Source organism: Callorhinus ursinus, unplaced genomic scaffold (assembly GCF_003265705.2).
Source record: "Callorhinus ursinus isolate GAN/ISIS: 27379988/994484 unplaced genomic scaffold, GSC_fseal_2.0 scaffold38, whole genome shotgun sequence".
Taxonomy (NCBI): Eukaryota; Metazoa; Chordata; class Mammalia; order Carnivora; family Otariidae; genus Callorhinus; species Callorhinus ursinus.
Genome location: NW_027397100.1, coordinates 714140 through 738862, shown reverse-complemented (window position 1 = coordinate 738862; position 24723 = coordinate 714140). Strand labels below are relative to the sequence as shown.

Below are 24723 nucleotides of genomic sequence, written 5' to 3'. Positions count from 1 at the left end.
GGGAGCGTTCTACTCTGATGTTTCAAGATGCTATAGGCTCTTTACGCGTAGTCCTTCAATTAGTACCTGGAGACAGAAGTCACCCAGAAAGGGTTTTCAAGAAGGAAAGTGCTCAAATGTTGTGCCTCGGATGAGCTTTTGTGGTTGAGAAAGTCCCTGGCAGCAGTTCTCTGAGTTTCTTCCCACTCAGGTCAGCCTCTAAAGTCACAGCTTCTGTGGGTCAGCACTCCGACAGCTAAAGCCCTTCCAATTTTTCTTTTCCCTCCAGGCCTCACCACATCGGCCTCTCCGAGTGTGTCTCAGCTCTTCGCAAGGTGAGCACCCCGGCCCGGCTCCTTCTGCCTGGGTGTCCCTTTCTCCCCCTTGCCGGGCAGAGGCTCTGGGGTCAGAGTCCCAGAGGGGAGTCCCAGCACCAGCACTTCCCCGCTAAGCCACCTGGAGCACGCAACCCCACCTCGCGGGCCTCAGTCTCCCCATCTGGAAGAGGGAGACCATCACGATGCCTGCCCCATGAAGTGAGCTAGAACATGTCAGAAGGGCTTTAGGATGGAGCCTGGAGCAGAGCGTTGCGTGTTGGCTGTTTTCTCCCTTCTTCTCTTTGTTCTTTTTGTTAGTCTTTCTTTCTCTTTCCCTCCCCTTCCGCTCCTTTCCTGGGCAGACCCTTTCTCAGTTCTTCCCGTCCCCCTTCATCCCTGCCTCCCTCCTGCTGCCCCTTCCTCCTTCCTTTCCCCTGCCTTCTTCACTCTGTCTCCCCCTCCCCTCCCTGCCCTGCTCTCTCTGCCTCCCTCTGGCCTTCATCCCTCTCCTTCCTCTTTCATCCTCTCTTCTGGGGCCAACACCCACCCAGCACTCCCTCAGGCCACGTTCCACATGGGACCGCGAGTCCCGGAGATGGGTGAGGCGGGGCCCCTGCCCATTGAGGGGAGGAGACAGGCCAGTAAAGCAGAGACCCCCTCACATGGGTGGGCAACATCAGTGTGCCGCCAGCGGTGTGCAAGGGGCAGAGGGAGCTCCCTGGTGGCCACGGCTCCCTGAGAGCTGTCGGGGAGCTGCCAGCCTGCAGCCCGCAGCGTGGGAGGCCCTGTGGTGGGCCCAGCCTGGTGGCCAAGGTGCCCTCGGTCTAGAGGGTCCGCTCCTCCAGATGTGGAGGTGCACTTCCCTTGACAACACCGGAGAAGCTGCTTAGAAGGAGCACACTTTCTCGGCCTTCCTTTCCCTGCAGATGTTTTGGGGGTCGTTAGTAGCAACAGAGGTCTGTCAAATGTATCTCAACTTTTCTTCAAGGCCTTGGGGTTCTGCTCCTCTTTCTCGAGGGAGAAAGGGCTTCTGATGGGAAACCGGAGTTGAGTGCCTTCTAGTTCCAAGGACAGGTGTAAATTGGGAGCAGGGTCAGATAAGGTTCTGTGCTCAGCACTAAGTGCCGACCCTCAGCATTCACCCTCGGGCACTGCACCGAGCAGGACACTGGTGGATGAAACCGTCCAGGACTGGGTCGGGCGTCTCCAAGTCAAATGAGTTTGTCACACGCTTTGGAACAAGTTCCCCAACCCTCTATCACGGTAGTAGTTGAAAGGAAAGAGGGACAGGAGAACATCTTTTTGTAAATTCTGTAAAGTTTTGTACCTACCTCACACCTGCCATGAGGCTTCTTATGGAGGAGGAGTTCCGGAAACGAACAGGTTTTAACTAAGGAGATGTAACCAGAATGGAACCCGACCTGGAGTTGGGGATCTCATTACCGTCTACTGGCAGGCTCTCTGGTTAGAGCAGCTAGATACGGGATGTTGGGTGCAGATGGCCCTAATGTCCAGGTGTGGGAGCTCACAGGAGAGACTGGCACCAGGGAGTGGTGAAGGGCACGGCCTCTGCATCAGCTGTGCGCGATTAGTAGGTTCCTTAGTCTCTCTCGGCCTCCGTTTTCTTATCTGTAAAATGGGAGTAGGAGTAGTAACTGCCTCCAGGGATTGTCATAATTGTTATGAGGTTTAAACGAGCCAATACGCCGAAAGGAATTAGGACAGTGCCTGGTACATAACAGGCACAAAAATTTTTAGCTGTTTTTATTACTAAAGGAGGAGGACCCTGTAGGGGCTCTTGCAGACGGAGTGCGATAGAGAAGTGGCCGCTGCTCAGATGGGTTGATAAAGTCATACAGGGGTACAGACCTAGGCTTGCTAAAGCTTCTGCTTTGTAGGGGTGTGTGTGTGAGAGAGAGAGAGAGAGGGAGGAAGAGAGAAGCCTCATGGTGTGAAAATAATAGTGATGAATCCAAATTTTAAAAAATCAATAACTGCACTAGCCAAAGAAATTATATCCGTGGATCCATGGACCACGTATGGCTCCTGGGCCACCATCTTGTCCCCTTCCTGCTAGAATAACCCACCTTGACTTGACTTATTGCTGCCTGTAGGGCTGAGTCAAGCTCAGTCCTCTAAGTGAGAAGCCGCACAGTTGCAAATGTGGACTCTGTAGTCAGAGGCCCGAGTTTAAATTCTAAATTCCCCCACTTTCTAGCTGTGACTCCGGGTCTCTGAGCTGTGGTTTCCTCTTCTCAAAAATGGGAGTTACAAGAACCCCTACCCCAGAGAGCTGATGTGAGCATCCAGTGAGATACACTGCATGCATCAGGTCTATGGGACAAAATCCGAGCCTGTGGTAAGAACACAGTGATTGGAAGCACTCGTTACAGATGTCTTAGGAGGTGGACCTTTAAATCCTAGGCCTTTATGGAACCTGCCATTCACCATGGAGAGCAGAATCCATTTGTGTCCCTGCGTTGCATGTAACAGAATATAGGCTCCAGCTGATGTCAACCCAAAAGGACTTTTCCTGGAAAATCTGGAGTAGCTTCCAGTGTAAGTGAAAGCAGAATAATCAGACCTTGAGAAAGACCAAGAAAAGGACAGCTTCTGGGATCCAAGCAATAGGAAGGAATGAAAAGACAGGGTCTTTGGAGTGTAGCTGCTGGAGGGAACTATTCAGCCCAAGATTTAAATTCCCAAGACAGAATCTGATTGGGTGCTCTTCCATCACAAGTCCCCCCCTTGGCTAAGAGCAGGACATCAATTGGGAAGGTGTCTAAGGGTAGATGAGATAGGACGGATCGGCTGCAGTCATCAGTGGCGTGGACCCAGTGACGTCACACGACAAAGGCTTATTTCTTACTCACTGAAAGTTCAGTGTGGATTGAGTGAAGCTCCCCAGGGCAGGTGTCCTCTACGTGCTGACGCAGGACCCAGAAGATAATCCACACTAGAGGTCTGCTACCTCAGTGTTGACAGTGGCCACCCAAAGAGGAGAGAGGACAGGAGGGTCGCAGGGGATGGTTTTATTGGCCAGAACTGGGAGAGGCTTATACATTCTGTGGGGCAGAATCTGGTCCCATGGTGGAATCTGACTGCAAGGCAGACAAGAAATAAAATCTTCCTGGTGCCCAGGAAGAGGAAAATGAAATGGGATTTGATGAACACGTAAGTTGCCTCTGCCCTGGAAAGAGCAGGTACCCAAAGGAGAATAAGGAGGAAGGGATGCTGCGCTGGGTTTGGATTAATCTTCTCTCTTTCCATGCAGACCTTGCCCACACGTCCTGCCCAGCCAGCCTGCCACGGCCATGGCAGCCTACGGCCAGACACAGTACAGTGCGGGGATCCAGCAAGCTGCCCCCTACACCACCTACCCACCTCCAGCGCAGGCCTATGGAATCCCTTCTTACAGTGAGTACCAGACCAAGCCCTGGCTTTTCCGCTGGGGTCCCCAACATCATGGTCTTTCTTCTGTCCGGTTGCCTCAGTTAAATGCAAAATGGCAAATGCAGCCAGCCTAATTTGGGGTTGGAAATAGAGGGAAAAGACAGACATATTTAAATATGGTTCTAGTTCAACGAACTATACCAAGACCTCTTTTGATTGCAAGACTAAGAAACTTAACCCAAGCTGGCTTAGGAAAAATGGAAATTTAATGATTCACATACTGAGAAATCTAGAGGTACAGTTAACATCAAGTATGGCTGGATCCAGGTGCTCAGGGGCTGTCAGGAGTACCACATCCTGCTCCAGGTTCGGATGTTTTCCTCTGAGTTGGCGCCAGTCCCACATAGGTTCTTCCCATGTGGCAGCAAAGATAGTGCCTGTCACTCTGGGTCTATATCCGTTCAGCTCAGCACACCCAGTGGAAGGAGAGTGCCTCTTTCCCAGCAGTCCCACCAGATTCCCCCGCAGCCCTCGTTGGCCCAGACTGGGTCATGTGACAATGTTTCAGTCTAGGCCAGGAGGTCAAAGTGTGAGAAATAAGGAGGCTGAAGCATGTGGATCGTATCTGAGGGAGAGAGATGGTTCTCTCAAAGGAAAATTAATGGATGCCAGGAAGACGAAAACAACAGACCTACAGGCCTTGACTGTGAGGACCTTCCTACGAAGAACCAGAGAATCAGGGAACCTGGCCCACCACCCGAGGCTCACCTGCCCCTGTCTGTACTGTTCAGGGTTCTCCAGAGAAGAAGAACCGATGGAATGAAGATATCTTATGTCTCTACATCTATATCTAAAGAGAGAGAGGTATCATAGGAATTGGTTCACCCAATTATAGAGGCTGAGAAGTTACAAGATCTGCAGTCGGGAAGCTGGAGACCCAGAAAAGCCAAAGGTGTCATTCCAGTTTGAGTCCAAAGGCCTGAGAACAAGAGGGCTGATGGTGTCACTTCTGGACTAAAAGCAGACAGGCCCAAGACTCAAGAAGGGCTGACTTTTCAGCTCCGGTCTGAAGGCGGGAAAAGACCCATGTCCCAGCTCAAGCACTCAGGCAGAAGGAGTCCCCTCTTACTCAGCCTTTTTGTTCTATTTGGGTCTTCAGTTGATGAGATGAGGCCCATCCACATTAGGGAGGGCAATCTGCTTTATTCAGTCTACAGATTCAAATGTTAATCTCCTTCAGAGATGCTCTCACACAGATACACCCAGAATAATGTTTGACCAAATGTCTGGGCACGTTGTAGCCCACGGAGGGTGACACGTAAAATTAACCATGACACTGCCTCTGGCTGTTACTCATGATAGTCCTGCCCATTTTAACTGATGTACCAATCAAAAACTCTTTTGGTAACAAATGACAAAAACCCAGTGTTAATTAGCTTAAGGAAATAAGGGTGTTTATTGCAAACACAGCTGAACATCTTAGGGTACTAGCTTCAGGCAGAGCTAAATCCAGGTACTCAAGTGATACCATGAGGCATCAGTCTCTCTGCTTTCCTTTGGAAGGTTAAGCTTCAGTCTCAGACAGGCCTTCCCACTAGGGTACCAAAGACAGCCCCAGCAGTTCCAAGTTGTAACTCCCCCCAAAAGAGAGCTTCTCTCATCCAGGACTTTCTGCACCATCCTGGGGATTCCTCCGACTGGACTTCCAAAGCCATCGCTGACCTGGACACTGGGGCAGAGAAGATAGAATGCTCTGGATAGGCCACATTGGGCCATATGGAACCAAGAGAGCAAACTCACCCAAGAAAAAGAACCGACCTGAATGTGAGGTAGGGGAAGAGGAGGGGACAGGTAGAAACCACAGATGTCTAGTGGACAGAAGGTAGGATTGGTTGGCAGGAGACCTAGCTTCCAGGCCCAGCTGCCTCTGATCTCCCCATGCCTCAGTTTCCTCAACTGTTACATTAATATCTCATGTCATCTTCCCAACCAGATGGTGTGGCTTGAGTGCAGGGACCCAATCTTGTATTTTTTCCCCTCCCTTTTCTCCCTCTCTACTTCTGCTCTGTTCACGTGTTCATTTATCCTTCATTCATTCCTTCATTCCTTCATGACATTGGGTCATGTGCTGGGCACACAGAGGCCAACAAAGCAGAATGGGCCCTCCCTGGAGCTTATAGTCTGGAACAGAAGCTGAAAAGTGAAAGCCAATAGGTAATGTGGGTAGCTCTCTTAACCTATAAAATACACTTGGCATTTTAAAAATTAATTGCCAATTTTAAAATGTGAAATGCTAACATAAAAATTTATATTTCTAACGTCTTTAAAAAGAGAGATGATCAGGCAACACTGAGCCCACAGTTTTTGTGTTGGGAATAGGTGGCCCTGAGTAGGGCTGACCCCATTAGCCTAAATTCGTCATGCTCCCCACCCAGCCCACATGACTCATTTGAATTAGCTGCCGGTCCCCTGAAGACATTTGAATTTGCACCCCCAGCCTAAAGGGAGAAAAAAAATTAAAGATGTAAAAATCTTTATGTGTTTCAAACTACGATGTGTGATACAGGGAAGAGAAGTAGGTCATGAGAAAGAACAGAAGAAGGAAGACTTCATCCAGGATCCAGCATCAGGGAGGTCTTTTAGATGAGGAGCTGATTCAGCTAAGAACTGAGACAGCATCCAGGCAGGGGGATCGCCCATGGGAAGGCCCCTGAGATGGGGAGGAATTTGGCGAGTCCAAGAAGCCCCGTAGCTGAAGCACAGTGGGGGCTGAGGTAGGAGAGATAGGCAGAGCCCTCAAGGCCTGAGAAGGGTTTGGGATTTTATTCCAAGTGAAACGGGAACTCATTGGCAGGTTTATAAGCAGAGGGCTATATTCTACAATCTGGGTTTTTTCAAGATCACTTTGGTCACCGTGGGGAGCCTGGATCGGAGGGAAGGAAGAGGGAAGCAGTCAGGCCAGTGGGAGACCAAGGAAGCAGGTGGACGGGGTGATGGTGGAGGCCTGGGGCAGGACAGTGCACAGACTGAGGGAAACAGCTGCAGGAGCAATTCTAGAGATTGGAGTGATGTGTCCTGGGAGAGCAACAGGCCAGGCATTGGTAATAGTCACCAGCGTGGAGTTGCTGCCACCCTCAGTCCCTCAGTGCTCTGTGTCCTTACCAGGGAGGGTAAATAAATCGCCCAGGGTCGCCCAGCTGGTTGGTGGCATTAAACCCAGGCAGCCTGGCCCTGGAGTCCAAGCTCTTAACCACTGAGCTCCGCTGCCCAAGCCTGCATCCCGTAAATGCTGGGGGATTACCAGTGACAGACCTCCACCAACAGGTGTGGGCACCATTTCCAACTTTCTGTCCCTCCTGTGCTGGAAGACTCGTGATATAATCACCCTAAGTTAGCCCAGCTGGCTGACAGCCAGGGAAAATGAAGCCATATTATTTTTCGGTGTAAAAGAGAAAAGTAGCCTTGTTCCCAGACAAAGCATGGCAGGTGGTAAGAGCACATGTCCTGGGCTCACACGCCACCTCTGCCACTTGCTGGTCCTAACACACTGGGCAAGCCATCTCTGTTTCTTTCATTCATACAGTGGGAGTGATACCAAGTCCGGCCTCCTCACTGTTATTGTGAAGATTAAATGAGACTATCTGTATCAGAGGTCAGCTGCCATTTTCTGTAAAGGTCCCGATGGTTATTTCTGGCCTTGTGGACCGTACAGCCTCGGTCACAGCTATTCAACTCTACCACCGTAGTGTGAAAGCAGCCAGACAATACGTAAACGAATGGGTGTGTCTGTGTTCCAATAAAACTTTATTGACACAAACAGGAAGTGAGTCAGGTTTGGTCCACCAACCATAATTTGTCAGCCCTTGACCTATATGAAGGGCTTAGCTCACAGGGCCGGCCCAAGGGAAATGCTCAATCAGTGCTGTAGGGGCCAGGCTGCCACACACACCTGGAATGTTCATGTCACTGAATAATGACAGGTAAGATGAAAAGCTGTTTTCCTTCACATATGCCTGTGCCCAAGCAAGCAGTGTTTGTTCATTGTCTGGACAAACCTTGTTGAATCTTGTTAGGAAACTTTTCTCATTGCTGCTTGGCAAATAGCATTATTTACTTTTGTTGAAACAGCTTCAAGGAAATAACACATTTGAACAAACTAGAGGGAAGGAGGTTAGGGGTATTGAATATGTTTTTCCTCAGTTTATTATGCAACATTTAAGACATCTGTAAAACCATAAAGAGTAATACTATAAATGCCCATGGACTGACCATCCAACTTAAGAAGTAAAAAACAAAAGGTTATTTTCCTTTCTACTCAGAGATAACCCACATTCCTGGATTTGACGTTTATCATTCCTCTGCATTTCTTTAGGTAGAATAGAGGTCAGCAGTTTATTACATTTTCAATAAAGACACAATATGTAGGCTACTGATGATGGATCAGGCCTCCTCCCTCAATACAGTCCCTGCTCTAGCCTGTTGCTCATAGAATTGGTGCCTGTGCTTTGGGGAAGCATGTCAGACTTTGGCTGGAGAGGGGACACATTTTTAACTGTGGCTTTTGGAGAAACAGGTTTCACACGCAGTAAGAGTGAAAGTCATCTTTACAGAGGAAAGATGGTTCATTTGACACATTCCCCCCAAATCCTGCTGGACATTAACCATACATGGCACTACTCCATAGAGTAGGAGGTTGAAAACTCGCTACCCTCAGAGCCAGGCAGGAAGCACGAAGCTGATTGCATGTGCAAAATATGAGCCTCTCTTGACCTGCCTTTCCCTTCCCCACTTTTGACAATGTCCTGGGATGTAAAAAAAAAAAAAAAAAAATACAACTGCAACGAAAAAACAGCACCTTAAAACCAGCGTTAATGTCTCAGAGACAGTGCAGAATTTGTGGTGACCTGGGAAACCTACAGGGACAGTCTGTCTTCCCATGGGAATGCAGGCATGGTGTTGCTAGACCGTCTTGTTGCTCAATTGAAGCCATAAGTCCAGATTTTTTGGTGAAATCTCCTGATTTTTAAACAAAAGCAACTCATTTCAGGTTTTCCTTAAAAATAGGCAGGTCAAGCAAAATACGTCTATAGACTAACTTTGCCTGACAAACTACCAGTTTGTAGCTCCTGGTTTAGACGCTGATAAAATTGTGTGCTCTCTTGACTCAGTAGTTCTTCTGTAAGTGACAGGGAAGCATCCTAATCATGTGTCCCCGGTGCTTCTTTTTCCTCCTTCCAAGGCATCAAGACAGAAGACAGCTTGAACCATTCCCCCAGCCAGAGTGGATTCCTCAGCTACGGCTCCAGCTTCAGCACCCCACCCGCTGGACAGAGCCCGTACACCTACCAGATGCACGGTCAGTGTGGCGCTGCGGCCCCTTCCTGTCCACATCTAAGGCACTAAGTTAGGTGGTCAGTCATTCATTCATTTACTTGCCAGATTTCTTGAGCACCTACTATGTGCCAGAATCTATCTCGAGGAGTTAGAGCGGCAGACAGAACAGAATAGATATGAGATCTGCTCTCATAGCAAGTACATGGCAGGAGGGAGAGAGTGGCAATAAACAAGGCAACAAATAAACCAGCTGATTTTGGAAGAGGTTGAATGCCGTGAAACAAATAAACATGGTGTTTGGGTAGAAAATGATGGGCCATTGAAGGGTCAGGAATGGTGAGATATGTAATTGTGGAGAGAGTCATCAGGGAAGACTCTGAAGAGATGACATTGGACAGAGACCCGAAGGGTGATGCGGAGCCAGCCCTGTGCAGACCTGGAGGAAGAGCATTCCAGGCAGAGGGAATGGCCTGTGCAAAAGCTGTATGCGGGGAAAGGTCTTGGTATGTTTGCGGCACAGAACGGAGACCAGTGAGGCTGGAGCAGGGTCAGGTGATGTGGGACGAGAGAGTCTTAGAGAACAGAGCCAAATCATGCAGGGTCCTGAGGGCTGTGGGAGGAGCTGGTTTTGATTTAAGTGTGATAGAAAAGGCAAGACCCTCGTAGACTCAGAGAAATGCCAGATGGTGGGAGTTTGGGGCAGGCAGGTAAAGAAACTGTAATTCCATGCAGGAGATTCAGCGCTCCCTGTCACCCTAGGGTCACCTTAGGGAAGAAAACTCCAGTGTGTAGTTATTCCCATCCCACGGCCCCTAAGCAACTGGCTTACTGGATTCTTCTGTCCTCACCTCCACTCTTTGACCAACTAGGACCCCTTCCCTTCTTACAGCCCCTTGGGAGCTGGGATGTTGGGGCTGATGCGTGGAGTAGAGGGTTGGTGGCAGTAATTTGGGGGATCCTCCTCCTGGTATTTTTTTCCTTTGATGAAAACTGGTGAAAATGACCATCAAGGATCTGAAAACTAATATGTAAGAATGAAGGAGTTATGACAAAGCTGTGGGCTAATGAGTGATTGTACTTCTCTTTTAAAAAAAAATCTATTTGCAAGTCTTGTCACTTTATCTTTTTAAATTTCTTATTGAGGAATTAAGGAAACGATAAAGATGGATACCAAGGGCAGCTTTTCAGGGAAGAACATTGCGAAGGGACAGCAGACGATCTCGGAGTATGTGTAGAGAAAGGGACTGATGCGCATTGATGCCCGGCCTGTGCAATAGCTTCCCCGTAAAGGCCTGCATCAGAGTTTGCTGGTGACACTGTCAGCTAACATTGACCACACACTTACCCTGTGTCACATGGTGTTGTGGGGATCATCTTATACAATCTTCATGGCCAAGTGTTGGTGCTGGTTTAGATTTTACTGCACATGCAACGAGCCTCTTAGTGGTCTGGCAGAATCCTGTCCCCCAGCCTCACCCAAAGTCCATGCACGCTCTCTCGCTCTCTTCTCCACTTCTGCTGTCACCTCTGGCTCCCCACAGCAGCCTTTCTGAGTCCCACTGAAGGGTACGAGCTGCTGGGACCCATCTTCAAGTGGGAAGTGAATTTTGGCACCAATCCTGATAATAAAGACTTGTGCAGACATGAACTTGAACTTGCGTTTGGATCACTCTCAGGCCAGTGTTTACTAGCTCTGCAAATAGAGATAGGACTTACTGCCTCAGGACTTCCAAGGCTGTGGAGGTTGAAGGGCAAACACGTCCCCCCTCCCCCATTCTGACACCCACCTCCCGCTCTGCAGGGTAAGAAGTGCGTTCAGTCATGTGGGGTGGCTCTCCATCCATCATTCTTTCACTGTGTATTATTGAGTACAAGTTCTATGCCTGGCACCCTTTTAGGCCCCGGGGGGCACAGCCGTCAACAATGACAATCCCTCATAGAGACAGACCATAATCAATTAACAAATAAGCAAACTATTACTAATTTTGATAGAGCTTGTGAAGGACAAAGACAGGGCAGTGCAATGGGCAGTGACGAGGGAAGTGGTGGTTGGTATCACCCAGGTGATTAGGGAGACCTGAGTGATGAAAAGGAGCCAGCTACTTGAGCACCTGGAGGCTCTCCCAAAGGAGAATCATGAATCTGGGGGCAGTGAGTAGGGAGGATGAGATTGGAAAGCAAAGCGGGAAGCACCCGTCCCAACCCTGGACCAGGACGTATAGAATATGTTATTTCTTCTCTGGTCCTTACAGGAGCCCCATGCAGAGGGTACCATCACCTCTGCTTTACACATGATGAAAGCGAGGCTCAGAGAGGGGAAGTGACCTACCCAAGATCACACAGCCAATAAGTGTTCAGAGCTGGGATTCAGACTTGGGTTTCTAGAATTCCAGAGCCTATGCTGTTTCCTCCAAGTGCTATTTCCAGGACTCCTTCGGGACTCTGTATAGCATCCTAAGCTGCGTATACACCATACACTATTCCCCTTAATCCTCCCAATAGCCCTATGACATAGGTTCTATCATTATCCCCATCTGTAAGATGGGGAAGCTGAGGCACAAATTGGTAAAGTAACATGCCTAAGGTCACGTGGTGGTGGCAGTGGGATTTCAAGCCAGACGGTTTTACTCCAGAGGCCAGGCACGCAACCTCCACACCATCCTGCCCTCCCTCCTTTCACAGAACCTTCTAGAAGACGATTCTTCATGGATCAGCCCTGGCCTACACCCTACCCCCCCACCTCAATCCCTACCAGCCCTTCACAAATTGAAAAACATCACCTGCTCTGTTCCCACCCGACCATGGGAATAATCCAGGTTATTTTCTTATCGTCCTTGTGGCCCAGATGCCAGAAGGGCTGTGGCAGCAGCTGGACTCTGTCCCAATTAACTGCCTTCAGTCTAATGCTAATGGCCATAAGCTGCTCATGAGACAGCCCAGGCATTTTGCAAGCCTGACATATTCCTCCTTAAGTATTTTTTTCAAACACAAACACACAGAACGCTCACACACCATGCCCATGTGCTTCCTATTAACTTTTTTTTCAAGTTGTTCCAGAGGAGAAATAAACTCTCAAACTACTCCGTGTGTGTTTCAGAATGGAAGATGTCAGCTGAGCTTAGTTTTTCAGACAAGGAAGGGAATGAAGAGGGGACCCGAAAACATGAATAGAGTGAAATTGGTCCGTATTTAGAAGCTGGGATAAGTCTTTCTCCTCTCTAGGAATTAAAATCATAATTTTGTAGATGCCAAAAAGCACCCAAGCAGGGACCACCCCATCATTTTACAGATGAGTAAACTGAGGCACTGCCATGGAGTGGTTTGTGTAAGGTCACAGAGCAAAAACATTAGATAAGCTGGGATGCCTCCCCCAGGTCTTTTTTTTTTTTTTTAAGATTTTATTTATTTATGTGATAGAGACACAGCGAGAGAGGGAACACAAGCAGGGGGAGTGGGAGAGGGAGAAGCAGGCTTCCCACCGAGCAGGGAGCCCAACATGGGGCTCGATCCCAGGACCCTGGGATTATGACCTGAGCCGAAGGCAGATGGTTAACGACTGAGCCACCCAGGCGCCCCTCCCCCTAGGTCTTCTGCCTACTCTCATAAACTTCCAGAAACTTCCACGGGGTCATCACCCCTCAAGGCCCTGGTTTGAGATCTGTATCTGTTTGGATAACACTGCTCCTCCACCAAACGTACAATAAACGTAAAAGAGAAAAGTTCACAGCACTCGTTCAGCCTTTGCTTGGTTGTTTATTTTCTTTTTTTAAGTTCACCCAAGGGTTTTTGTAACTGAAATATATTTCTTACGGGTTTGATTTTTTTTGTTGTTTCTTTTCGCTTCTCCTGCTGAAACCCTGCTATTCACAGAAATGGCCCCAAACAATTAAAAAGAAAGGAAGAAAATGTCTTGAGAGTGTATTGTAAGAACTTGCTGGAGCCATGCAGGGGTTGAGAGCCCAGACCTGGGCTGCAGTCAGGCCTTGCTGTGTCCCGCATGCTCGATGAACTTGGGCGAGGCACTTGACTTCCCCGTGTCTGTTCCCTCACCTGTGAGCTGGCATCCTAGCAAAAGAGATGACCTCATGGGACTCTTGGGAGGTCTAATTGGAATGATTCCTGACCACATCAGAGGAGGTCCGTAAAGGCTGGGTGCTCTTTTTATTATTCCTGTTATTTATTTTTTTTATATAACATAGGCATTAAAAGCAGTAACCCTGAAGTCAAGCGAAGTGAACTTCCCAGTTCTGCAGTGGACCAGCTTGTGACACTGAGCCCGTTCCTTCTCAGTATCTCAGGTTCTTCCCCTATAAAATAGGATACTGATAGTACTTACACATGGAGTGCGACAATAATTAAATGAATTAATTAATGTATGTGACGTATTTAGAGCAGCACCTGGCATAAACTAAGTGCTCTACAAATGTTAGTTGTTATTACAATTGACCTTTGAACAATAGGTTTGGACTGCAGCGGCCACTTACATACAAACCTTCTTCCATAAATACAGGACAATCCTATAAATCTATTTTCTGTTCCTCATGATTTTCTTAATAACTTTTCTGTTTTTAGCTTACTTTATTGTAAGAATACAGTATGTAATACATATAACATGCGAAATGTGTGTTAATTGACTGTTTATGTTATTGGTAGACTATGAGTAGTTGTTCTCTTTTTATCATTTTATTTTTTTTCCATCATGATAAGCATACTCTGTAGTAGTTAAGTTCTTGGGGAGTCAAAAGTTAAATGGGGAATTTTAACTGCACGGGTTGTTGGCACCCCTAGCCCCCATGTATTCAAGAGACAATTGCCCTGCTATCCTAATTTCAGGTCTGATGGTCTGTGTTCTTCCCAAGTTCACCTGTATTTCCTGAACTCTCAGTTTTACTAAGTAGTCCTGGTAAGAGGAAAGAGGAATGTGAATTTGAGAGACTGTTGAGTCTTCCACAACAGCATAAACTCCCCTTCTGGTGAAATCTGCATTACAGGGGGACTTCAGAATAGTGGAAGAGCTCTTCAGTGGGGATTCCTTTTGTATTTACCAAAGGCCATGAAACATTAATACCGAGGCTCAGAACCCAGCATGAGCTATTGAGGAACATGGGAAGAACGTGATTCGGGGCTGGGGAGGAGAATTAAAAGCCTAGCAAAAGGGTTTGTAAGCCAGTGATCTCAGCCAGAGGCTTCAGGGGCCAGTTCGTGGGGGATTTTTGAAGTCTAGCATGGTTTCTGACACCAGAAAGCTTCGTGACTTTGGACAAGTCATTGAGCTTTCAAGATCTGTATCTCAACAGCTCTGGTGTTCACAGATGCTCACTGAAAAAATAGAGAGGTCGGAAAAGGTCATGGTCAGCTGCATCAGATACATTTGGTAAATAGTGAGCAGCACAGAGTTAAATAGATGTCTTTGCTGCAGGACTTTTCAGATCCTTTGCAGCCTGATAATGCCTTGTGGCTCTTCAAGAATGGAATTCAGTAGCTCGTTTTTTCTGGGTAGATTGAATAGGGACCTTCTCTTCAAATGACTCCTCGTACGCAGCAGGAAGTCTTGGCTGTGATGGTCCTTAGAGCCCTTTCTGTGTTAAAATTGTTTGAGTCTCTAATTTAAAAAAATAAAAAATGGTGAGGGGCGCCTGGGTGGCTCATTTGATTAAGCGTCTGCCTTCGGCTTGGGTCATGATCCCGGGGTAGTGGCATCAAGCCCCGCATCAGGCTCCCTCCCTGCTCAGCCAGAAGCCTGCTTCTCCCCCTCCCACTCCCCCTGCTTGTGTTCCTGCTCTCACTATCTCTCTCTCTCTGTGTCAAATAGATGAATAAAATCTTTAAAAAATAAAAATAAAAAATAAATAAACAATGGTGAACATGCATGTATTTTCTTTTTAATGTATTTTAATAGTTTGTTTTTGCAGAGATATAATTCACCTATCATAAAATTCATCCTTTTTAAGTATACAGTTCAGTGCTTTTACTATATTCATAAAGTTGGGCAACCACCAGTACTCTCTAATACCACATTTTCATTACACCTCTTTTAGGGTTCCTGGACCCAAATCCAACAGGGGAGTCCCATACACACACACCAAGCAATTCTCAGACACCATGTTAGTGTCTGAGAATTCAGCTCAATTCTGACACTACCCAGAGACAGCATCAGATTCTACAGGTTAAGGATTCAGTCCTGCAAGACTACCTCATCCTCCCTTCAGATGCCAGGCATAAGCCCTGCCTGCTGTCTCTCCTGACTGACTGGCTACCGGTTGGAGCTTCCAGTGACCCCCTCCTTGGGTTCAATTAATTTGCTAGAGTGGCTGTCAGAACTCAGGGAAACACGTTTACCAGTTTAATAAGGGATATGAATCAATAGCCAGATGAAGAGATACATAGGGCAAAGTCCTGAACAAAGGAGCTTCTGTCCTCATGGAGCTTGGGGCCTGGCTCCGTGGCACATGGGAGCGTCCTCGTTCCCCAGGCATGGAAGCTCCCTGACAAAAACCAAAAAGCTGCTCTCTTGGGTTTTTATGGAGGCTTCATTATGTAGTAATGATTAGCTAAGTCACTGGCCCTTGGCTGATTCAACTTCCAGACCCTTCTGCTCCCAGAGGTCAGGGGGTGGGACCGAAAGTTCCAGCCCTTTAATCACATGGGTGGTCCTCCTGGTAACCAGCTCCCAGCCTTGCATAGGTCCAAAAGTCACTTCCATTAATAACAAGACACCTGTTTCACCTTAATGGCTCTGAAGCGTTTTCAGAAACTGGATGAAGACCACATGTATCTGAAAATTATAATTTGGTCATCTGAATGATCAAATATACATTTTTTATAAATTATTATATCATAACCCTGAATGAAACCCCATGCCCATTAGCCATCACTCCCAGTTCCCCTCCCACCAATATATTTTCTTTTGTAATAAGGGAAAAAAGATACATTTAAAATTACTCTTCCTTTAAATTATTTTTTTGAGCAGTTTATGCATTTACCTAGTTTAAATAGCTATAGAAATCTCTCTCCCACCCTTGCCCCACATCCACTCAGTTTCCAAAGCCCCAGTGGTTAAACATTTATACGAAGTTCTTGTGAACCCATCCAGAATTGGGTTTTTTTTTTTTTTGCAAGTATAAGCAAACATGAAAATCATCAATTAGATTGCATGTTTCTATGACAAGAATTAGCTCATACGTGATTCATAAATAAGGAAATGATGTCAACTCTATTTTCAAATGATAACTCTGAAGTTGCATTGGTGCATTTGCTTTTCAAATTTTCTCCTTATCACCGGTTTTAAGAAATTTCATTTTTGATGCATTGGTGTCATTTTCTTCATGATTCTAGTGCTTTGGATTCATTGAGCTTCTTAATCTGTGAGTGTTTTTATCAAATTTGGAAACGTTTTGGCCATTATTTCTTCAAATATTTCCTCCCCACCATGTCTTCAAGTTCACTAACCTTTTCTTTTGTAGTATCTGATGTGAATTGCACTCAGGGCATTTTTTTCATCTTCAGGAATTTGATTTGTATTTGTTTATGTTTTTCTTTTTTTTTTTTTTTTTTTTTTTTTTTTTAATCTTTCATGCCTCTATTGAACATGTCCAGTCTTTCTTGTGGCTCCTTGAACAGACAGAATACAGTTAATAGTAACTGTCTTAATGTGTTTGTCAGCTAGTTCTGTCATCTGTATCATTTCTGGGTTATTTTTCATTGATTTTTCTCCTTGTTATAGGTCATATTTCCTGCTGCTTTGCATGCATGATAAGTTTTGATTGTATGCCAGACGTTGAGAATTTTACCTTATTGGGTGCTGGACGTGTTTATATTTCTGTGACTATTCATGAGCTCTGTTCTGGGATGCAGTTAAGGTGCATGGAAACAGTTTAATCCTCTCCAGTCTTGCTTTCAGCTTTTTTAGGTAGAGCAGAGCAGCGTTTGGTCTAGGGCTCTCTGGACCTAACAAAATTTTCCCATTACCGAGGAAGCCTCTCAGAGTGTTCTACCCAATGCCCCATGAACTATAAGGTTTTTCCACTCTGGCTGGCAAGAGTAAGAACTATTTACAACTCTCTTGTGAGCTCTGAGGATTGTTCCTTCTAATCTTTGCAAGTGGTTCTCCTCCAGCCTTGGTAATTTCCTCCCAGATTCATCGGGACGCGGGTGGACACCTGAGGGGAAGTGTCCGCAAATGTCCAGAACGCTCTCGCAAAGCAACTCTGTCTTCTGGTACTCTGCTCTACGAATCCTCCCCATTACTTTGGCTTCCCTGGACTTGCAGCTCCATCTGTTCAACTTAGACTGCTGGGTGCCATCTGGGTGGCCCTTCATGAAAACCCGCCATGCTGGGGCAGTCCCGTGGATCATCCCTCATTTCCCTGCTCTCAAGGATTGCTGTCTTTCACTGTCTGATGTCCCATGTCTTGGGAATCTATTTTCTAAACTATTTAATGTGGGAGGATAAATCCAGTCCCCATGACTCAGTCTTGGCCAGAAGTGGAAGTGCAGCTGCGTTGGTTTTTTTGCACTTTTTCCCAGCACATATGCTAACAGCAGCTGAATGCAAAATACATAACACAGGTAGAGGCACCAAGTTCCGTCCCTGGTGCCCTGTGTTCTTCCTCTGACCTCAGATGGGCCACATGCTCTGGTTTGGAAGAAGTTATTTTACAATTTCCCCAATCTTTGGTGCATTTTTCCCTGGTTTCCATAATTCACCACCTCCACATTCCTTATACCCCCTTCCACCAAGATACTTCCACCTCCTTTTTAAAGCTGAGCCTTCTAATGGAGCATTTCTCTATTTATTGCTCTTTTTTACTGAGATTATTATTGCTTTTGTTAATGCTCTGGTTACAAAGTTGCATTGCTTTTGCGCAGTCTGCCCCGACACTATTTTTTCCCATAAGCCCTATTATTTCAGTGCACAGTTTTGTGCAACACATGGCCTTTCAGGAAGGTTTTATCACATTATGGTGGTAACACTTGTAATATATAGTAACACTATATATTCTTATTTTCATAGGCAATGTTCACACATGGTCTTCTGCACTTTGCTTTCTTCATTTAGCTATATACTGAAGAACTTTCTAAGTCAGTGTCTAGAAAGAGCCTCCTCTGTTTTCACAGATGCCTATTATTCCATTCAATGATATGCTGTAAATGATTTAATCAGCTCCTCTTTGGGTGTTTACAATAACCACCAATATGGCTATGAATAACCCTGAATGTGTATCGTTTTGTTTTTCTGCAAGTACATCTGAAGGGCAGGTTTCGCGGAAGTGGAATTCTGGGTCGAGGGGAAAGTCCATATTTAAATTAGGTAGATATCTCCAAGTTACTCTCCATAGGGATTCTACCAATTTGAACTCCCACCAGCAGTGTCCGAGAGTGCCTGTCTGGCCAACCCAGTGTCATCTAGTTATTGGATGTTTTTTCCAATCATATGCGTAAAAAAGAGTTTCTTGGTGTAATACTGATTTGTGTGTTTTATGAGGTTGAGCATCTTTTCAGATCTTTAGCCAATTTGTGGTTACTTTTCTGTGAATTAGAAGTTTAGATTTGAGGGGCACCTGAGTAGCTCAGTCAGTTAAGCACCTGCCTTCGGCTTAGGTCATGATCCCAGTGTCCTGGGATCAAGCCCCACATTGGGCTCCCTGCTCAGCGGGAAGCCTGCTTCTCCCTCTCCCACTCCCCCTGCTTGTGTTCCCTCTCTCGTTGTGTCTCTCTCTGTCAAATAAATAAATAAAATCTTAAAAAAAAAAAAAGATTAGATTTGAGACATTATGCAGAAGAAGAGAGATGAGGTGCCAGGCATACCAACATTTAAGCATATTATAGAGCTTCAATAACCAAAACAGCTTGGTTTGGGTACATGAATAGACTGATTGACCAATACTGGGAAGCACGATGCCCAGAAAAAGACAAAACATATCCAGGAATTTTGTACATGGGGCATATGGCATGTCAGTGGGAAAAGATAGAATATTCAATGACTTGTGTTGGAACAACTCATTAGCCATCTGGAAGGGAAAAAATCCATTCCTTTTACTATATATCAGGAAAAAAATCCAAATGGATCAGCAGGGTTTTTTTTTTAATTTTTTATTTAAATTCTAGTTAGTTAACATATAGTGTCATGTTGGTTTCAGGAGTAGAATTTAGTGATTCATCACTTTCATATAATACCCAGTGCTCAACACAAGTGCCCTCCTTAATACCCATCCCCCATTTGGTCTGTCCCTCACCCACCTCCCCTGCTGAATCAACAGTTTAAATGTCAAAAGTAAAATCCTAAAAGAACTAGAATGAGAATAAGCAAAATTTGCATAACCCTAGAGTAGAAAGGCTTTTCTAACCGTGACTCAGAAATGCAAAGTCATCAACAAAAAGACAGCAGGTTTAACTACAGATTGGTTGCGGGGGAGGGGACCACATGGCAGAGAACACCAGAATTGAAGTCAAAGCAACAAAAGCAAACAAACTAAACAAAAAACAAATGGCAAACTGAAAAGAAACATTTACATCTCAAATCACACACAAGTTGTTACCCTTTTCAAAATGATTCTACAATTCTGTGGATTGAACCTGCTCTGGGATGAGGTTCTTCTAAATAAGAAAGAGAAATGAGTTAGATATAACGTTACAGAGAGTGGTGGGACCTATAGCATGCCCATCGGGGCTTTAACCCATTGCTGCCACACTAGGATGGGGCCCTCAGGAGGCTAAGTCTTTCCATATTTCAAGGTAATCCCCGAAGTTGTATTTTACCGTGAAATCTCATTCTTTTTCAGTATTGGCAAACTGATTTAAACACTCTTTAAAATATCTCGTGAAGCAGACAAACATGTATAAGGCTGGTCTTCATGCTTCCATCTTGCAATCTGGTTCCACATTTTCTTAACTGAACCACAGGTCCTGAGACCAGAGGTACATGGAGAAAATTACCAGCCAGGTGGTGACTTGGAGAGCCAGAAAGATCACCCCCCTTCCGCCCCCACCTCTGGCCTGTTTTATCAGTGAGGCATGTCCCACGGGACTCGAGTGATGGGCATGGTTAAGTTACAGGATTTTTGTTCCCTTAGTGCCCGAGGTTCTTGGTCATGCCGCTTCGAAGAATGAAGAGGGAAACCAGACCAAGAGTGGTGGGCAGCAAAGCAAAGTTTATAGAGCGATAATACAAAGCTCCCAGAATGGGAGGAGACCCAAGAGGGTTGCCGTTTTGGCATTCAAATCTAGGGGTTTTTATAAGCTCTTTCGAAGAACTATCTTAAGCATTCTGAATGTGGGCCCCCTGTGGATTGGCTGCTAAGATGTGCCCATCAGGGCTTTGATCCTGCGCCTGTCTCCCAATCGGGTTATTGTTCACGTGTTGCTGGTCTTTTGGACTCTCAGGTGGAGACTAACTGCTCAGCTTGTGATAGTGACCAATGTTTTATGGTTCACTGTTTTGTTTCAGGATGTTTTGCAAAAGTCACTCCTGAGGAGGCTGCTAGACAGGGTGCTACTGTGGTCTCGTCCAAGCTGTAAAGCAGGATATGCTAGCTCAGTTTCATTTTCGCTGTCCCGGGTTTTTGCCTTTCTTGCTGGGGACCCTAGCCCTGACTCCCTAAGCGTCCAGTGAACTCCTACCGCTTACAGCCGAGCTGGAGCCGCTGCCCCCCGTGAAGTGGGGTTATTTCACCCGGTCTTCTTGGCAGCAGCATGCTGCGTTTAGGGCCGTCCCAGCACAGCCAGGCTTGAGCAGCCCGAGTCTGCCTGGTCTCATTTTGTCAGCTGGGACAGAAGCCAGGCTTGGCCTCCTGTGGGTTGCTGGCCTGAGGTCAGGTTTCCTGGTGTGAATCAGCAACTTTTCTGCACACGACAAAATGGGTGAGGTTTCCCGATACCTGTCAGCACTCTTGCACCATGGGGCACCGCCACCCTGGCGGTCACCTTCTCGTCACCTTCACAGGCGTTGGCAGACTCGCTGCCTCCTGCTTGTGCCCAAGTCTTCTGGAGTTAGGGTATGCATATAGGGTTTAAATGGATAGTCTTTTCCTCTGGTCCCACAACAAGATGTATTTAGTCACCCCTATCTCCAAACGCCACTGAAGATGACAGATGAGAGCAGCTGGGTGACGGGGCGTGCATTTGGGGGTCACAAGGGAGTTTCAGCCACAATGATCCATGAAGGTGGTGCTGGCCTGGAGACTTCCCACAATGAGGGAAAAGTTCTGTATCCGTGCTGCCCAGTGTGGCGGCCAGCAGCCACGCGTGGCTGTCGAGCATTGGCTCACACAACTGGAGACCTGAAGTTGTCCTGTTTAATCTTAAATGTAACACCTGTAATTGTGTCTGGGGGCCACCCTATCTGGCAGCACAACTCCGAGAGTCCATTAAAAGCCAGCTCTCTTGGTTCCAGATGGGGTCAGAGGAGGTTAATTAGTGGGTGTTAGAGAATGAATGTTTGTGTCCCCCCTAAAATCCGTCTGCTGATGCTCTGACCCCCGATGTGACAGTATTTGGAGATGATGCCTTTGGCAGGCAGTTAGTGGTAGATGAGCCATGAGGATGGGTGATCAGTGTCTTCTGGGAAGAGGGAGAGAGAGATCTGTGTCTCTCCCCCTGCCCGAGTGCACACCCCGAGGAGGGGCCATGCGAGGGCATGGCGAGAAGGTGGCCATCTGCAAGCCAGGAAGGGGGCTTTCACGAGGAACCAGACCAGTCGGCACCCCGATTTTGGACTCCCCAGCCTCCAGAACTGTAGGAAATAAATGTCTGCTGCTTAAACCAGCCAGTTTCTGGTATTTTGTCATGAGAGCCCCAGCTGACAAAGATGGTTGGTTTTTCTGAGACACACAAAAGCAGAAGTGGAAAAGCTGAGAGCTTGGAACATTGTTTTTTTATTATTATTTATCTTTTGGAGACACTCCACCTCCTTCTCTTCTTGCCCCCGCGTGAGAGGGATTTTCAAGGCAGAGCTACAGAACTGAGGGCGTAGGAAGCTGCCCTCGGGGTTGGCCTGTGGAGCCGTGAGCTTGTGGGGTCTCAGGCTGGCGCCCTCATGTGGCCACGATGGCAGCAGACGTTAATGGAGCGTCTTGCTGTGCCAGGCGCTGCGCCAGGTGCTGGGACTGCAGAGGTGAGCGAGACAGATGTGGTCCCTGCCCCCATGGCCTTCGCAGCCCAGGGTGGGGAAGCCGACAATAAACGACTGATGGCACAACATAGGTAAAACTGCACCTGTGAAGTGCAAGGGGGCAACGCCAAGAGGGACTCCGCGGCTGTCTGGCTCCGAGCCTGTCCCCTTCGTTCTGCCACTGGTCACAAAGCAACGTGCCCAGGAGCCCAGCCCACAGGTCAACGTGTGGGGCCGGTTGGGTGAGGCCCGTGATGAACTGAGGATCCCTAGCCGTCCATACTCCACTAATTGGTGCCATGCAGTGGGTCAGTTATTCCAAAGTAAAAGAAAGAAAGAAAGAAAAGGAAGGAAGGAAGGAAGGAGAGAGAGAGAGAGAGAGAGAGAGAGAGAGAGAGAGAGAAAGAAAGAGAGAAAGAAAGAAAGAAAGAAAGAAAGAAAGAAAGAAAGAAAGAAAGAAAGAAAGAAAGAAAGAAGAAAGAAAGGAGGGAGGGAGGGAGGGAAGGAGGGAGGAAGAAAAGAAGGAAGAAAAGATAAAAACCCAGAAATCTGGAACTTTGTAAGATCTTTCCCAATTTAAAAAAATTGCTAGGAATAAATTAAAAAGAACTACTTCTGCCCCTAGGCCGCCATTGTGCTAAACCAGTTCTACATCATGGTGGCCATGGAGAAGACTGATGTCAGGGCGAGTTCTGAGCTCCTTCTGGGGGCCCTGCCCTCAGGCAACTGCTAGTCCAGCCCACAGGAAATGGTGCCCGCCAGTACCAGCAAACAACTCCTGGCACTTTGGCTCTGTGGCTGACTCTGAGGTGCTGGTATAATCAGTTCATTCATTCATTCATTCAACAAATATGTATGGAACAAAACAGATGAAAATCTCAGCCCTCCTGAAGCTGGCGTTCTGTGGTAGGAGACAGATAATAAATAAGAAAAACAAGTTATATAGTATGTTAGAGGGGAATAAGAATTAAGGGGAAAACTAAAGAAGCAAGTGCTGGGTTTGTGATGTTTTCTGAGACGGAGTGATCAAGGAAGGCTTCATGGAGGAAGAGAGTAGAGCAGCAGTCTGAGGAAGGTGCAGGAGGGGCCATGTGTTGGGGGAGAGCAGTCCAGGCCGCACTCACACGTGTCAAGATGGCCACGTGGCTGGAGTACGGTGAGTAGGGGCATGCTGGTGGAGATGAGGCTGCTCAGGCAGGGCCCAGCAGGTCAGTAAAGGAACTTTGACTTTTGCTCGGAGTATCCAAGATGAGGCAGTGGAGGGGTTTGAGCAGGAGGGTGACATGATCCGTCTTAGTTTTAACAGGCTTCCTCTGGCCACCGTGGGAGAATAGGCTATGGGGGCAACATGAAGCACGAGACCAGTGAGGAGGCACCTGCAGTCGTCCAGGCGAGATGAGGGCTTGGCTTAGGGGTGATGGCAGAGGTAGGGAGACCTGGCCAGATTCTAGACGTATTGTGCATGTGAAATGGACAGCAGTTGCTGATGGATTGGATGTGGGGAATGAACCAGGGGTATATGGAGGGTGAGGGAGGTGGAGCCAGGCTGGTCTGCTCCCTGTCCGGCATTGCAGCTTGTTCCAGAGGGGAAGCTCCCAGTCTGCTCTCCCGCCCAGGGAAGGAGCTTCACTTTCAAACCCAGTTTCCCTCGGAAGGCAGGTGGGTCTGTGAGGGGAGAGCAGCTCTGTTGTTGTTCTGGGCATAATGTGACTGAATATTGTTAAACATTCAATTAAAAATCATCAAAGACGTTATAGCATGGTGTAGTTGCCATTGACCATACTACAGTAGCTTTCCTGCAAGTTTTAACAGATGTGAAAATCCTGAAAAAAAATCCTTTGTAGGTATGTATGGAATGGACTCCTGTACTAGGATCGGGGTTAGCAAACCTAAAAGAGCCAGAGAGCAAATATTTTAGATTTTGTGGGCCTGAAGTCTCTGTACTAATTACTTGTAACTCTGCCATTGTAGGTTGAAACCGTAGATGATAGGCAATGAATGAGCAAGACTGTTTTCCAATAAAATATTATTTCCAGTAACAGGTGGAGGGCTGGATTTGGCCCTCGGACTATAGTTCGCTGACCCCTGTGTTGTAGGAGCAGATCATTTAAGCCAGGTCTTCACTGTGTGAATGTCTGCAGGACATTACAAAGCCAGATGAGACTGCAGAAAAAAATCTTCATTTTGCTGGACTCTTCCATGCATTGCAGAACATCTGTCACCTCTGTCACCTACCCACTAAATGCCATTAATGTCCCCAATAAAAGCATCCCCACAAATTTCCAGGCACCTGTAAGGGTACCACAGTGCCCTTGAGAACCCCTGGTTTATGCGGCAGCAGGTACAGGCATGGGGAGCAGTGTCTGTGTGTGTAGGAAAGACCATCTGTCACTCACTCAGCACACATTCATGAGCACCAGCTCTGTTCCAGGCAGTGTGCTAGGTGCGGGCCACTCAGCCCCGAGCTGACAGTGGAGCCCTGCCTTAAATGGAATTTCTATCCCAATGAAAGGGTACAGACAGTGTATTTGTCTGCTGGAGTGGCCATAACAAAATTCCACAGACTGGGGAACAAACCACAGACACTCATTT

The 24723-nt window shown here is 47.0% G+C and overlaps 1 protein-coding gene across 4 annotated transcripts in view; it reads left to right on the top strand.

Moving 5' to 3' along the window:
* EYA2 (EYA transcriptional coactivator and phosphatase 2) overlaps positions 1-24723 on the top strand; it is a 267975-nt gene that overhangs the window by 95955 nt on the left and 147297 nt on the right. For all 4 annotated transcript variants that reach the window (XM_073880319.1, XM_025875419.2, XM_073880317.1 and 1 more), the window contains exons 3-5: positions 269-314; positions 3571-3713; positions 8929-9045. In XM_073880319.1, coding sequence (XP_073736420.1) covers positions 269-314; positions 3571-3713; positions 8929-9045 — 306 coding nt within the window. The remainder of the gene's footprint in view (positions 1-268; positions 315-3570; positions 3714-8928; positions 9046-24723) is intronic.